We start from the raw sequence: 16,242 nt of genomic DNA, 5'->3' as shown, positions 1-16,242 counted from the left end.
CAAGCAGGACACTGGAGGTTTCAAGCATTGTTTAACTTTATACACTAATTACTAATAAAATTCTGAGTAAGTCACTCAGCAACTACTCTGTAAAATGAATGAAAACTTCTAATTTCTTATAAGATTGCTCATTTCCAAGTTGTTCCATTCGAACTGACAGATGCTTATTTATGTCTTTCTTTGCTTTAACAAATTAAAGCAGTAATTTCTTACCCTTGTATTACAGTTTGACATAAAAGGATTACTTTCGTGGAGATTACTCAATGGAGATTGGGATTTAATGGATCTTGAGAGCTACAATGTTTCTAGAAACTAAAGTTGGGAAAAAGTACTTACAGGAGAAATCTCATTTATTTCCCTGCTAGTGAAAGAATGCTTCCATGGGATACTTTTGGCAGGTTTTGGAGTAAAGCATCCCCAGGGACAGTGTTTCTAGCTAATGAAAGCAACATGGTTTCAAGTGAAGAAAGCACAATAGCACCTATCTGGCAAAGAAACTACTTGGTCTTCACATGAATGCTGTTATTGCTAAGGAATAAAGGAAAGGAAAAAAACCTTTTCTATTAAAAAGGTTGCACACAATAGGAAACATTTTAAAACCGAGCCCTAGGTGTATCCTGAAGTACTGATGACTAATAGTAATTTGTATTTGGGTTGTATTTACAAGAGGGCACTCTCACATTGCACTTTCACTCTTCCATCTTTTCACATTTCACAGCAGTATTTACTGTCTGCCTCATCCTGTGTACACAGAGCATTGATAGAAAAATGAAATTTTATTTTTTTAATCCCTTAAAAGACTCAGTAAACACTTCACACATGCACGAATACAAGCATTTGCAGCACTTGCCCTACCTTTTGTTTTAGGAAAAGTACATCCAAACTCCAAAGAAGTAAAATTCCACATTCCCACCATGCCCTGTATTTTTTGCCTTCATTCATATGTACCTAAAGCCCTGCTATTGTCTCAGTTGTCCCTTGAAAAAGGAGAGAGCAATTTCTGAAAGAATGTTCTCCACCGACTGAAGAGCTGAGGGTTAACCCTGGCCAAACTCTCCCAGCTTGAACAGTGCGTACTTTTTAAAGGGAAGGAGGAAAAAAAAGCCCTTTAGATTTATTAAAATGCTTCCATAAACATGTAAAACTGAAAGCAAGGCCACTCTCTTTGCCCATCAAAATATGACTCCAACCAAAAGGTATTTTCAAACATACTTAACCCAAGCTGGAAATATTTGCAGTGTGCACACACTGCTTTTTCCAAAAAGGAAGCTGACAGGAAGCTAATCCCCTTCCCTCCGTGATACAGCTGCCTTTCAACTTAGAAATGATAAACTATCCAGAGTTCTGCTGGTGACATTGAAACTGTGTAACCTCCTGCTAAAAACAAACAGATCATTCTCTCTGAAGCAGCCATTAAAGACATGGTATGATACTGAGCTGCTTCACGTTCTCTCTTTAAACACTGAAATTCCTTCCTCTGTTCTGCCAGCTGTAAGGCTGTGCTATTTTGGAGATCACATCCTAGCTGCGAGTTTATTTGTAAGTACTTTCCATACAAGCATGGCAAATTTGTTTTTAACAGGAAGGCTGGAATTATCTTCTTAGGTTCTGTTGACGTTTTCGCCTTCCTCACCCTTGCATTGTGAACTATTTAATAACCCTTCCATGCTGATTATAACCTCCTGTTGACATTTTAATAACGCTGCCTTCAATGGATCACTTAACCTTTTCCTCAACAAAAAGGGCACTGCCCTAATCAGAAGACTTTGGAAGGACATCTGCCCAGGGTTCTGACTAAAGCTAAGGGTTTCTTCTTAATTTTTAGTTTGCCTTTTGTACTTTTTTCAGATATAAATGTGATGCTTGACTGACTGTAATGCTTGATCTAATTTTGCTCATGGGTCTGTTCCCTGCCACCTGACTTTTGAAGAATGGAAGTAATTACCTTTTACATCAGGGACAACAACAGCCCTTCAAAGCAAACACACGTGCACGGGCTTTAAGGCTTTCCCCCATTCAGCTCTTCCTGGCCTCCCAGGAGCAGCTGAAGCTCCATATGAATTATTTCACTAAAGTGAAACTTCACTGGCAAAGAAAAGCAGCTTGCTTTCTACTTCTTCCACTTTACATATGTTTGGAGAAGAAAAATATGTCAACAAATATGACTTGTGTGAAGCTGTAAGAATGACAAGTTGGACTGCTCCACTGAGGGGGAGCAGCACAGAGCTGGCAGAAGTGCTCACCGAGCCAGCTTCCATCATTTCCCAGCAGGTCCAGGGCAGGGAACGGAGCTGTGGAAGGGTCTGGAGCCCCAGGAGCAGCTGAGGGAGCTGGGAAAGGGGCTCAGCCTGGAGCAAAGGAGGCTCAGGGGGGACCTTGTGGCTCTGCACAAGTCCCTGACAGGAGGAGACAGTGACGGGGGTCGGGCTCTGCTCGCAGGGAACAGGGACAGGAGGAGAGGGAACGGCCTCAGGCTGTGCAGGGGAAAGTCCAGGATGGATACTGGGAAAACTTCTTCCTGGAAAGGGCTGTCCAGCCCTGGCACAGCTGCCCAGGGCAGAGGTGCAGTCCCCATCCCTGGAGGGTTTAAAAGCCATGTGGATGTGGCACTTGGGGACGTGGGTCAGGGGTGGCCTTGGCAGGGCTGGGGGAATTTGGACTCCGTGGTCTGACAGGGCTTCTCCAACTCAACAATTCTGTAACTCCTACACACACTCAGAACATGAACCAGTCACTGCAGGGTTACAAGGGTGGTTTTTATCTATCCACTTATTAAAACTGCCAACACACAAAAATGTCAAGGATTCTGCTCCAGGCTTGCAGCAAGAACCAGGAGAAGTCTCCCTGGGAGTAGCTGAGACACCCCTCTAGCACTACTTCACTTCCACACCCTGAACACACTGTCTTTCTCTGATGGGTGAGAAATTAAGTACATTAAGCACACTACAAAAATGGACAATGTAATACTGTTAATTATTATTATTTATGCTTTTGTTGTGTATATATATATATATAGTATTAAATAAATGTTAATTAAAAGTCCCAACTGGAATTAGAAATAGCTCCTTAATAAAGGTCTCCAATTTGAGGCATCTGCTACCTACCAGACATGTCTGGTACAATTACTGATAATTTCATTGTTTTAAAAAAATATCTAGCGGATTAATTTGCTTCATCTCCCTGCAGTGTACAACTGCATATTACTAGTGAGCCCAGGAATCTGTTGAATATTCTAATTGTGTGATATTAGGGGAATGGAAAACAGTTGAAATTAACCTAGAAGTCCAATTGTTTTATTACAGTCCTGTTTCAGCAGAAAATAGACATTCATTATCTGCCAAGCCAGAAAAAGTGAAAGGTTACTTGCAAGTATTTTACAAAGAAGCAGAGAATGGAACAGCTAAAGAATGAAAATGAAATATTTAAAGATAATTAGTGCTACTAATATGACTTTGAATGAACAAAATTTAAAATAGAGGCATTGAAAAACTTTATACAGCTAAATTACTTTTTGAAACAGTGGCCAGCACTGACTGAATCAGTGTTTTATCAGAAACTGAAAATTTCTTCCTGCATAAACCTCAGCTTGTAATACTGTTAAAAAAATCCCCAAACATAACAACAGGGAAGAAGAAAGGCTTAGAGAAAAACAGAAGCATGCTATATACAGGACTTGTAACATACTGCAATGGAGATGTAAAACTCTTGTGAAAATCAGATGACTTTCTGTAATGACTATAACCCAGCATTCCCCTGCTGCATTCAGGTGTTTTCTCCCATTTTGTCTGGGAATGGCTCTGACTTCCTGCAGGAGCTGAGCCACACACCCTGCAAACAGCTCAAAACGGGAATCCAGGAGTGACAGATGTGGAGAAGCTGGGATGTGCTGGCCTCGGCAGAGAGGGGCACCAGCCTGGGCTGAGTGGCCCTGCTGCCCTTGGCTGCCCGGGCGCAGCTCCCTGCTCGAGCCCAGGCTAACGCCGAGGTAGCCAGAAGCTGCTCTGGTGGCTCCTCTGCCCAGATGTCAAAGCTGAGCGATGGTGCAGGGCTGCAGCTCGGCACCAAGGGAGCAGCGAGAAACCCCGGCTGACAAAAAGGGGAGGAGATGCTGTTGCTGTTGATTTTACAGTCATTGCCCACAATTCAGGGGATGAGTTCATTTCAAGAAGTATCTAACAAGAAGGAGCTCTGTCTCCTCTCTCCCTCTACAGCTGTGTGGTTAGCCATGACCAAAGCAAAACATTTCCTCTCCAGGCATTTTAGCAGCACAAACCTGGCAGGTCTTTTCTTCCCTGGCTCTCATTTTACACTTTCAATTATTACTTCTAATCACAAAGGCTGTAATTAGCACCAGTACACTAAATCCAGTACCACATCTTAAAACAAAAACTTATTTTTCAGGATGTTTGACTATCTACTGTTATTCTTTATTTTTCATTTTTATATTCACACCTTCCCTTTCCTTCAAATCTTGCCAAACTATTAGCAAAACTAAAAATAAGCACAATAAAGACAAAATTTTGAAAACAAGAGAACTTTAACATTTGAGCTTAAAATGGAAATCTGAAAAAAGATCTGAATTCCAGTAAGGAGCAAACCCCAAGCTTTTCCATGAACACGGACTCATCTATTCCACTGAGTAATGGCAAAATGACCAGAGGAGCTGCTGGTTTGGATGCAGAGGCACAAGACTCTGTCTGTCAGAGAAATTGTACTACGAAATACAGACATTTGATAACCAGAAAAGCAGAGTCCCTTTCCTCCTGAGGCCCAGAACCTTATCTTTACAACTACGTGCATATAAAAAGGAAGTATAGAACAATAACATCACATGCAAGGAATGATTCAGTGCTGCCTCTCACCCCAGAAACTCCACAGTTTACAAGCAGTCAAGTGTCCCTGTGCATTTTTATAATTAAATTATGAAGATAATGGGAACATATGCTCACAGAAATCATCCAAGTGTTCAAACCAGTTTGTTGCAGATTTAGCTTGGAACAAAGAAATGAAACATGTTTCTAAATAATGCAAATGCCAAACCCAAACTGCATGCAACATTTTAAAATAGAACCAAAAAGAAAAAAACCCTCCCAGCAGAACAGAGCAAATGCTTGAGAAGCTCTTTTACCAATGAGCATTCTCTGAAATCAGTATTATTTTCATCACTCTTTCAGAATGGACTTTCAACAGTGTAATATAAAGACATGAAATTGAAAACAGGCCTAACAGCTGGATAGAACACGCATGAGAACCAATCAGCATTATATTAGTCCTGTAAAAAAATTGTTTTGGACACAAAGAAAAGTATGACAATATAATAAGTTTGTGCTGTTACATCTTTAAAGACTTTTCCGTAGCATTTTATATCCCTAGAAGCATGAACACAAGTTCAAGGGTACACAAATAAATTTCTTTTCTTCTACACTGTGGAAAGGCAGCATGAGCATGACAAATACAGCAACAAAAACATGCCCAGCTTAAAATTCTAGTCAGCACAAGGTGATAAAGCCACTCAGCTTGGCCATGACAATCCAAGGGCTCTGTTTTTTGGGCAGCAGGGAGGTTTTAAAGCAGGGCTGTGGTAGAGCAGTAAAACTCCAGGTAGGCGGCACAGCCTGAATTCAAATTGAGCTTAATGAAGAATCAATACTTAATTTTATTTGTTGGCATTTGCATGAGTGGCTCTTCATAAAATTCCTCAGCCAAATCCATCCCTTCTCTAACTTGCCTGCTTTGCCCTGAATCCATAAAATTTATTCCCCTCTTCAAGAAAAATGCACATAAAGCTGGTTCCCTTTAAGTCACATCTACTGATAGAACACTTGAGCAAACTTATCTTCTTCCTTTGTCCCAGAAACTTTTCTGTCCATAAACACCAACATATCTACAGCCAAAGTATCAAGATACCTTCTTGGGACTCTGCCTTATGATTTATGACATGGATTTAAATGCAAACCACAGAGTGAAGCTTTTTGCATTAAAATCTCATTTCATAAGCACCATTTCCAGTAAAACTTCTGCCTCACTCAAAAATAAATATTCTGTATAAACAGGTCCAAATACCCAGGGAGGAAGAATTGCTATGCATCTGTTGTACACCAACCATCTCCTTTTAAAATGTGGAGGCTAAAACCAGTCAAACTGTGATCTTAGCTCCTAATTATAGATTTCCACTTGAAACAGATCCAAATTCTCTACCTAGCCCAGAGAATGCAGACCAGAAGTCGCCCGTGGAACTAAGTGGGTAACAGAGAGAAGCAGGATGGCAGCTGCTACAGCAGCTGGTATGGTCAGACACTTCCAACATGAAGGCTGAAACAAACCACTCGAATAGCAAAAATATTTAGGCCAAATGTGGGCATTCCACATAGGAACAAACCTCTCCAAGAGTTAATTTCTTCCACAGAACTTTGCCTTTACAAGCGCAAAGAAGCCCTGGTTTGAATGTGTAATTTTAAGTGACAGTTACAACCAGAACACTGCTCTCCAGAACTGTGCCTCCCCACACAGCTTCATCTCACACAAGCACTCATTTGGCACAGGGTACACCCCACTGCTTCAAAGCTGCCTTGTGCTTCAGTACCTGTGGTGCTCTCTGCCATAAACGAGGAGGTGCACTTAATTAAAGCTCTGATGTGTGCATTGTATTATCTCAAATTACTGCCACAAAACGTTCTCCATGTAACTTCTCAAAATGCAGAACTGGCCATATGTACTTCACACAAGCCATGGTTTAGCATTTTTCTTCACCCCTCCAATACAATATTCCCCACTGGAGTCAGAGCATTTGAGCAGAAGTTTATTATTAGTACAGTTTGCAACTAGAACCCAGTCCTTATTGCCATGTCTGGTTTGTGCTGTCTAGTAAACAGAAGTCAATTGTATTAAGAACTTACACAAATCCCCAAATTCAATAAGCACAATAACATTAACAAACCAATCTACCTTCAAATACACCCTGCCAAGAGTTCAAAGCCATTATGATGGACAACAGCATTCACAGGCAGTGCCAAAAGCTTTGATCCGGGAAAGAAATATTGACCAATGTGTTTCACTTCCAATGCACTCTCAATTCAGCTGTTTCTGTTAAAAACAAATGAAACCTTTGAATGCACATCAAAGTAATGTCCCAGGTAATTCATCTGACTGAAGTTAAATATCATTGCAAGAAAAATCCAGACACCATTTGCATGTGTCTCAGAAGCAAACCTTAACAAAGCACTCACTTATTCTGTAATATTCTGTGTGGTGAGAGTGCCAATAACAGCAGCCTGAGTCAAACAGTCTGAGGGCCACCGCGGGAGAGCAGAGCTCCACAGGCACGTACCCCTGAGTGCCCCAAAAACCTGCAGCTGCTCCCTGCTCCGAGCCCTGATTCCGAAATCACAGAACAGCCCCAACACACCCATCCCCTGGACACTGCCAAGCTTTAACTCTCACTAAGTAACCCCATAAAAGGCATTAACAAAAATGCTTTTTAAAAAGGGCATTTTGACCCACAGTCTTAGATGCCAGCAGCAGCAGCAGCGAGCAGGGAGTGAAAGAGCAGAGGTTATTTTCTCCCCACCAAAGCAGAATGCAGGAATGAATGCACTGTCTCTTCTGAAATGGAGATGGGCAGCAGCAAGATGGAAATAGAGCGAAACAACAGTCCACCCATTTTAGGGAATAACACTTACAATAGGGTTAAGAACTAAGAATATCCATTTGGGAATATTATTTGAGACCATCTTCAGCTTCCAAGGCTTAACCAGCTCCCAGATCACCTTTGTCAAACAGTGGCAGCGTATTGGCCATCAGACACAACAATGTACAGAAGGATCAACCCAACCAACCCTCCCCAGAACCATTCCATGCCTTGTGAACCCCACCTGCTAAAGGCAAAGCTGTATTTTATTGTCACTATTGAGCAAAAGTAACACAGGGACTGGCAGCACCAACAGAACCTGGGTACAGCTTACAAATGTTCACTTCTATCTCAGGCAAAGTCAGCCAGCATCACTCTCTGCCAATCTGGGTTAATCATCACCCAGCATAGATTTATTCAGCAACAACTCTTTAAAAAATGGATATTATTGAAAGATGAATCTGGAGTGATAATTTGAGGCTTGTGGCTCAAACCAGCCCAAGTTTTCGAATTTTAGAAGGTTTTTATGGCCAGTTCTTTCTTTAGATGTGTCAGCATGGAACACATTAAAATCGGAAAATGTCCTGTATGCTTCAAAAGGATGCTTTGCTTCTTACAGGGACTAAACCTAACAATTTCAACGTAACTGTGGTGTCTGAGGGATGGATCACTAAACAAAACCTGCCTCCCGCTGCAGACTTTGTCCTGTCCCTGCTATGTAAACTTTTACACAACATGAGAAGCTGGAGAAATTTGTGGAGTTTCTCAATGCAGCTGTAGTAGAATTTGACCTCAACTATTTATCATGTATTTAGATACACCATTCAGCAGCAGGAATCCTCTTAATTTAGCAAACCTACACTATATATGGCATGTACTGAAGATAGCAAGATCTTAGCACACATTCTGCTGTTTATATCATTACATGCCCTTTAGACACTGCTAACTTTAAAAAGGAAGATTTAGTGTCTGCAGCTGAAAAGCCCTGATTTGCACGCACAGCTGAGGCAGCATTTGATACAATGCAAGAATCCTTGGTGTCCTGTGCCAGCCATCCTCCTCTTTCACCTCTTCAGCTGTTGTGTCAAGCCTGTCCAAGGAAGGGGTGAGAGAATGGCACTGCTGCTGAGAAATCAGCTTGCTGACAGTTAGGTTCTGTAAGAGACTAAGTACTGATTTCCTCTTCCCAGCCTGCTCTTGGTGGATAATAATCTTCTTTCCCCTCTTATATACCACATATGATAGAAACATGAACTACTTTAAAGATGCTTAGCAAAATCCTGTTTACTGAGTCAACGTTTCAGGCCCGGAAATTTCATACCTAGAACAAAACTATCTCATCTTAGATCAAATAGACTTGAAAATATAAAGCCTATCATTTGACTCATTTCAAGATTTTGCCCCTAGACTGTTTGAAAGGCTTACAAATATGACACAGTACAGAAAGCTAGCAACAACTTTTGAGCAGACCAGCCTTTCCCAGTATGTCTGTGAGGGAAATTAAGAATCATCATAAACAAAGAGCGTGCAGAGGGTCCATGCAGCAGAAATGACAAAACTGGACACTTCTCAGAGAACTAACTTCTGGAGCAAATGAATGTTGTACAAAAGGACCTATTTAGAACAACCAAGGGATTTCATTTCAATGACTTATAATATATTGTTATTATCTAATGAGCTGTGCTTTCAAACAATGTCACGGATGAACTTTGAGGTACTTAGCTGTCTCTCTTGGATTTAAGAAATAGTTGGCCAAAATCATCCACTTTTAAAATCAGAAAGAAAGGAACTGCTCAGCTTCTAGTGGTTGGTTGACTTCCCTCTGTAGTTACAGATAAAATTCACAAAATTAGAGTAACATACTTTAAAAAGCCAATCCAAAAGGAGGACGGGCTGTTACAAGTCTGATCAGAGAAACCTCTCACTGATCTAACTGAATCTGGAAGTATATATAATAAAAAAGTACCACTCAATTTTAATCACTGCACAAACCCTCGATTTTGACTGCCAACTTTGCCCAGCCAAGTCTAAAAAAAGCCAACCTCAAAAGAGAATGAAACCCTACCAGTTTTCTCTACGGGAAAACAAAGTAATTTCAAAATATTTAAGTGCAAATGGGCATGGGAAACGCTCAGCAGGTAGGAAAGAAAAGGGTGAGAATATGGCACTTGTTCCTGCTCCCAGTGAAGCTCAGGGTGTTGTTACCCAGCCAGTGAGAATGGGAACTGGCCTTGAGCACTCTGCACAAACCAAGAGAGAGGTGTTGCAACTCACTGGAACAGAAGCACTGCTCACCTCTCTGTAATCATAGGCATCCTTGTAAAAGGGAGATTTTATCCTCTGCAGCACACCCAAGGTTTATACCAGACTGTACACAGTGCTTAAGGAACCCAAATAATAAGAGATTTTTTGTTGGAAGTGTGGGGTTTGGTGGAAAAGACAGTGCTGTAGATGACGCTTGGATTCAAGGCAGTGCGTTCAAACACAGAAGGTATTTGCACACATGCCCCAAGATACTACACATAAACCTTCACTCTTGTACACACGAGACCTCCAAAGATTGCTCATAACCTCTAAATCAGCTAAAGAGCTGACAGATACTTTTTCTCATTCACAAACTTCCTTCCTTTTACATTTCCTCCCTATTATTCTGAGTCCATACATTTTACAGCTCTTTCTCTGTCAGAGAGGAATTAAGCGTAAGCTTTCAACAGAACTTCTGACTCACCTCACTGATGACAATAAAAGAGTAACACAGGTAGCAACTCCTGCCTTGGAAATGTTTGACTGAACACAGAGGAGCAGTCTTTGGGCTGCGCAGGGCATGTTGCAGCTTCCTTTGGGTGTAGCACAGCTGCCCAGCACTGCTGGCTCCCAGAGCCACCAACACTCTGCACTGCCTTTCACTCACATTTGGACTTGATGGTCCCCGTGGGTCCCTCCCAGCTCAGGAATATTCTGTGACAGTGTCTGTGACAGGGATGCAGCCTGGCTTAGCTGGGGGCTGCACATGAGGCTGCTCAACCACAACAGAACGTGAGGCTAAAATACACAACTTGGGTAATCCTCAGTCATCTATAGGCTCTTTATCACGACACAGTTCACAGTTCTTTCCACAATTGAAAATGGTCTTTTAGGACAGGGGTAGAAGCCCAGTTCCTGAAAACAAGGGTCACCATTTTGTGAGATGAAAATGTGATATTGTGCAAAGACAGATTTTGAAAATCTCAGCCTAAGGCAGTGAGAAATGGTCTTGTGTACCATGCTGCACTGTGGTAGGAAAACCTGAAATATTCTTCTTCTAGGCTAACCTAATCTAAAACATTTTAATCACTTCTAAATAACAAAAAAAAGAATCTGACTTTGCATCATGTTGTCATCATTTAGACAATTCCCATTAAGTCCAGGTAATCCTCTGTTCTCTCTCACTTCACAAGGCATTAATGACTAGTATTTACAGGAAACTATCAGCTGTGAAGTCCCATTCTCTCAAATCTAAGAGTATTAATATCAGCTCCTTCTTGAAAGCAGTTTCTACTAAATGCTCGACATCACTGGTATCTTCTAAACAAGACTCACAGAGTAAAATACAAGAAAAGAAAATATAAACAAAGATAATGAACTTTCTTTCACAAATCCAAGAACAGCTGAAATAATCTAACATTTATCACCTTGTGGAAGAATGCTCCTGTAGTGCAGAGTCAGGGCTGGCTGCAAACATTCCCTGCAACAGAAAACCCACCAGCTTTGCATCCTTGCTGCCTCTGCCCTGTGTGAGGATGACTGGAAAGGTCATGGATATATTAACAAACAGAAGGAAGTTGGTTTTCTTTTTCTGTGTTCACGACACATCCATCCTTGTTAATTTTTCAGACTAAACAGTGCAAGTACCCCTCAAAACAAGCTTAGGATTCTTTTTCTGTGGCCATACCCCGTGTGTAGCCACTGATGTAAATGCAAGTCCGATCATAACTGTGGCATTTTGTTTGTGCTTGCAAAGCAGAAGGCAACAGGGAATTGTGTCCTTTGTTTATAAGCACAAGTTTAACTGGGATGACACTAAACTACTGAAAGAATCTGATTAACAGATATAATACATCAATTTCCTGTGGCTATCAAAGCCATCATTCTAATTTTCTGCTTCTCTCACAGGAACAAAAGGGTTTGGGGTTTTTTTTATCATACCAAAGCTTGTCTTCTTTTACTTTATTTTTATTAAAGACATCTCTACAATTATTTCATGAGAATGATTCTAGTCTTTTGTCTATTGTAAGGAAGCAAAAGGATTTATTTAGCTAAATTTGCATTCCCCTTTAACGTAATACTGGGGCTTTGTGCTACAGTGGATTAAAGCAGCATCTGTTCTTCTCTGGAAACCTGGAGTCAAATCACAGCAGTGCAGTGAAGTTGCCATCTCTGCCTGTACCCTAAATGGAACCTAAATAAAATTCAAAAGGATTCCCAAAAGACACGAGAAGGGCTATGTAAGTAAAATATTTTTGATTAGTAAGTCTTGCTAAAAAAGTCCATGATCAGTAAATGGTTTTGCATAACAAAGACCCATGAATTAAACAAAACCTGTACCTAAATACATAATTTTGACATAAAATAGCAATATACAAGATACTAAAAGTGAGTTTCCAAAGGCTGGGCTGATTCTGCTCTTGTGACTACACAGTCTTTCTTCCTGGGCAACAGAAATAAAGCAGCAAACTCAGGGATATGAGTCTGGCTTGTGGCCCATACCCTGTTTCAACACAAATGACATCTAAACAAAGCATGGTTAACAAAAGCAATGCACCAACACACTTTCTTCCCTAACCCACGAGCCACCTCATAATTCCAGTTGCTCTGTGGATCAGGCAGTGTCTGGGTTAGGGGCACATCCTCACATATTTAATGTAACAAACAGAGCAATCAGGGCTCCACCTTGGTTACCATTTCTGAGGTCTCCTGCAGTTCTGTTATTAAATAAACATAAAAAGAAATAATTGATTGACAGCTGCTGTGATTAAAATATGCCTGACTCTGAAATTAATGATAAAATTACCATTAGGTCTGGCAGAACAACCATGTAAATGCTGAAGGAGCAAAAAATTTGCATCCTCAAAGACGTTTATGAATTATGGCAAATCCTTGCAATAAAAGGTACAACAATCCAGACTCAGACTGTGATGCTTCAAAATTAAAAAAAAAAATTAAAAAATCAATATTTAAAAATACAGTACCTTAAACCCTCCTTTGCACCTCTCAGGATGCTACAGAAACTGGAAGCCTCATGGGTTTACAACAAAGAGGGTTCATTAGTTTGGATGCTAAAATTCCATGAAGGACTAGTGGATAATTTCCAGACCATCTTTATGGCATTACTATTTCCCAAGTGCCCTGGCAGCAGGTTAAATTCCATTTTGCAGTCACACAGATGAAGTTAAGCCAATGCAGTGTTCCACTGGAACACCACACTGGGCACAAGGACATGTTTGACTTGGAAGGCACCTCCTCACTTCCAGCACTTGTGTCCCAAGGTCCTGCTGGAGCCTGAACACCAGTGGTGTTAAACACCAAGGAACACAACTGGAATCTGTGAGCAGCTGCTAAACACCTACAGGTAACATCCACGAGTGCTGGGAGGACACCTGGCATCCACCACCAGACCACTGACTACCTCTAGGCCAGCTTTTATTATTGAGCTCCTTCTCCCTGGTGTTCATGCAAGCACAGCTTGCAGGCATCATTAGAGCCATCACCTAAGTGTGCTAATCACCTACACCATTATGAGATTTGCCTCTTCAGAGTGTGAGCCTTGAATTGCCATCTTTAGACTCTGAGAAAACATTATCAATATAAAGGTAAACGGTTGTTTCAAAGGAATTGTTCCACCCAAAGTCCTTGCACTGCTCTTGAAGCCCTCAAAGGCATGAAACAATCCCAGGCTCCAAGAGATGGAAGAGTGTTCTCCTCATGAAGACCCAGTATCTGGAGAAACACTTTCTATAGCCATATGAATAGATTCTCTTGAAAGATTTTTCATTTTGCAAACACAAAATGGTCACAGGGTGAGAAAACCCATGTAAGGCCACAAAATCCTAAGCAATCACTCCTGTTTCTCCCTGGAAACCACTGGTGAAGACACCTTCTCCAGCAGAGAAGGTCTTTTTGCCCAGCAGTCACTCCCTGGTCCCAGTCCCTGCAACCTTCCAGTACAAGACTTACAGGAACGACAAATCAGAGTTACTGTTCAAGTTGTTATTTGCACTTTTCAGGAGAAAAACTGAATCCTTGGGTTTCCTCACCTGAAAGCTGCAAATTATTCAATGAAACTGAACAGCAGGTTGTTCATTAACTGCACCAGGATTCCCAGAGGGCTTCTAAAGGGCAAAGAAACAACTGAATGCTGTTGGTACACGGAGCACTATGGTTTTCACTGGTTAGCTCCAGATCTTGGATTACAATACCTTGGATGATAATGAATTATTTCAGATTAGTAGAAATAGGAAGAATAAAGGATGATAAATGACTTCACATGGGAAACCTGAACATTGAGCTTCTATTTAACCAAGAGAAAAAAATCCCAGCTGACTACTTTGTAACAGTATTCTTAATATATTTCAGGAATTAGAACAGGACATCTCAACAGCAAAACCAAATCTGGTACAAAAGTAGAAGTAAAATGGAAAATGAGTAATTTTATTCAGCATGGCCTTAGCTCTCCCAAAGCACTCAATAGGTGTAATGAATTCTGTGTTTATATGAAGGATATCTGCCACAAGAACAGACACAGTTAAATACAACCATCCAAACTGAGTACTCAGCAATTCCTCTTTTAGCACATCAGGCAGAATAACCAAGTTTAACTGAAAGGAAGTGCATAGCAATGTGCAAATGGAGGAAAAAAGTCTGAAACAATGATGAATAACAGAATGTAACTGTGTAATAGGCAAATCTGTCACTAAAGTAATAGTTATGAATTATGTTTTTAGCAAGCCATGCAAAGGTAACATCACTTATGCAAACATTACCTTCTCCACACAGGAAACTTACATTATTTTTTTCTTTAAGGGTAAAAAATGGGCTGAAGGATCATTAACTGTATGACTAAACTGTACTACGAAACAGTTTTCTTTATCAAAAAACATTTTGCCTTTCTTTTCTAGAAAAGCAACTGTTGCATTCATGCATAGTTACACTGAATCCAGTCACTTCCTCCTTTTATATTTTTCCACACATGCCCACACCCAATTTAAGATGTTTTCTATCTTTAGCTAAGCCGAATATTCCTTTAACAGTCGAACAGCTCAGCATTTGGCTGAATTACTTGGTGGAATAAACTTCCATGATGCATCGGAGATAAATTCATTTTGCAAGTGCACTGCATGTGCAGGATAAATTTTTTAGTTTATCATAAATCCACACACAGCATCACACCAGAAAAACTCGTTTGTGCATGGAGTTTTCAGGCAGCTCAGGGACAGAGTTATGTATTGCTGTACTTTTGACACGCGTTATTTTGGTAGTTAACAACATCATTACAATAGGGACTGTATGTGTTAACACGACAAATCCCACCCTCTGTTTCTCCTGCGTCAGTTATTCAAGTATCTGAACTTTAAAGGCCTTTGAAGGGAACTTTTTTTGTCTTTTTTTTTTTTTCTTCTTTTCTGGCTGAGGGCACGAGTGGCAAATGCTGACTTCACACCCCGCTGAGTGTGACACACCTGCCAGGACAAGGCCAGGTCTCCGGCCGGCCCCGGACACCGGGAACAGCCTGTACCAGAGCTCTGCAGCAGAACTCACCCCGCTTTGACACAAATCATGTGATTTCCGCGCTCTCTCCCGAACTCCCCATAAGCAGTGTTTTCACACCGGTGTCAGGAGCGGCCAGGTCAGCTCACACCCTGCTGCCACAGCTCCCCATTTAGGGCTCTGCCCGTCCCCCACAGCACCGCAGCGCAGCGGGGCCGCTTGGGGACGATCCAACCCTCGGCTCCCGCACGGCAGCCGGAGCCTCCGCCTGTCCCCGCTCCGGGACACGGCAACAGCTCCCGATCGCCGCGACCCGCAGACACCCCGGGGCAACCCCCAGGGGTAACGGGGGCAATCGCGGGGATAACCCCCGGAGACAACCCCCAGCGACAATCCCCAGGGACAAAAGGGTGCTCCCAGCGCAAGCCGGACTCCCCCATCCCATCCCATCCCATCCTCCCGCACTTCCCATAGCGAGCCCGGGCAGCGCTGGCGGCGCGGAGCCCTTTGTGCGGCAGCGGCGGCTCCGGGACCACCCCCGCACCCCTCACCAGCTGTCCAGCTCCAGCTCCAGCAGCGACTGGGTCCTCTCCGAGCTGCAGTGCAAGCACCACATGGCCGGGCCGGAGTGTCGGGCGGGGAGCTCCGTGCCACCATAGCCGCCCCTCGGGCCGCCCCGCCCCGCGCCCGCTCCCGCTCCCCTCCGCCGGCGGTGGGGCAGGGAACCGGGCAAGAGCGCACGCGTGGAGGGCGGGATTCCCGGGGAAAAACGCTGCTCTGAGGGCTCCCCTCACTCCAGCAGCCCGTACATCCCTCGCCGGGGCCGGATGCCCCTCGGGCCGGGCTCCGGCGGGCACCATTCGGTGCCCGCC

At 42.5% G+C, this 16,242-nt stretch overlaps 1 protein-coding gene across 16 annotated transcripts in view; it reads right to left on the bottom strand.

Annotated features, from left to right (window-relative positions):
* IQSEC1 (IQ motif and Sec7 domain ArfGEF 1) overlaps window positions 1-16,242 on the bottom strand; it is a 264,092-nt gene that overhangs the window by 42,183 nt on the left and 205,667 nt on the right. For 2 of the 16 annotated variants that reach the window (XM_042026678.1, XM_042026679.1), the window contains exon 1: window positions 15,922-16,062. The exons of 13 other annotated variants lie outside the window; for them this stretch is intronic. In XM_042026678.1, coding sequence (XP_041882612.1) covers window positions 15,922-15,986 — 65 coding nt within the window. In that variant the 5' untranslated portion in view covers window positions 15,987-16,062. Of the gene's footprint in view, window positions 1-15,921; window positions 16,063-16,242 lie in introns of those variants that run through there. One more of the 16 variants, XM_042026684.1, reaches the window with a different exon arrangement.

Source organism: Corvus kubaryi, unplaced genomic scaffold (assembly GCF_017639235.1).
Source record: "Corvus kubaryi isolate FWS band 111438036 unplaced genomic scaffold, C.kubaryi_AGA036_p1.0 37285, whole genome shotgun sequence".
NCBI lineage: Eukaryota > Metazoa > Chordata > Aves > Passeriformes > Corvidae > Corvus > Corvus kubaryi.
This window is presented reverse-complemented; position numbering and strand designations above follow the sequence as displayed.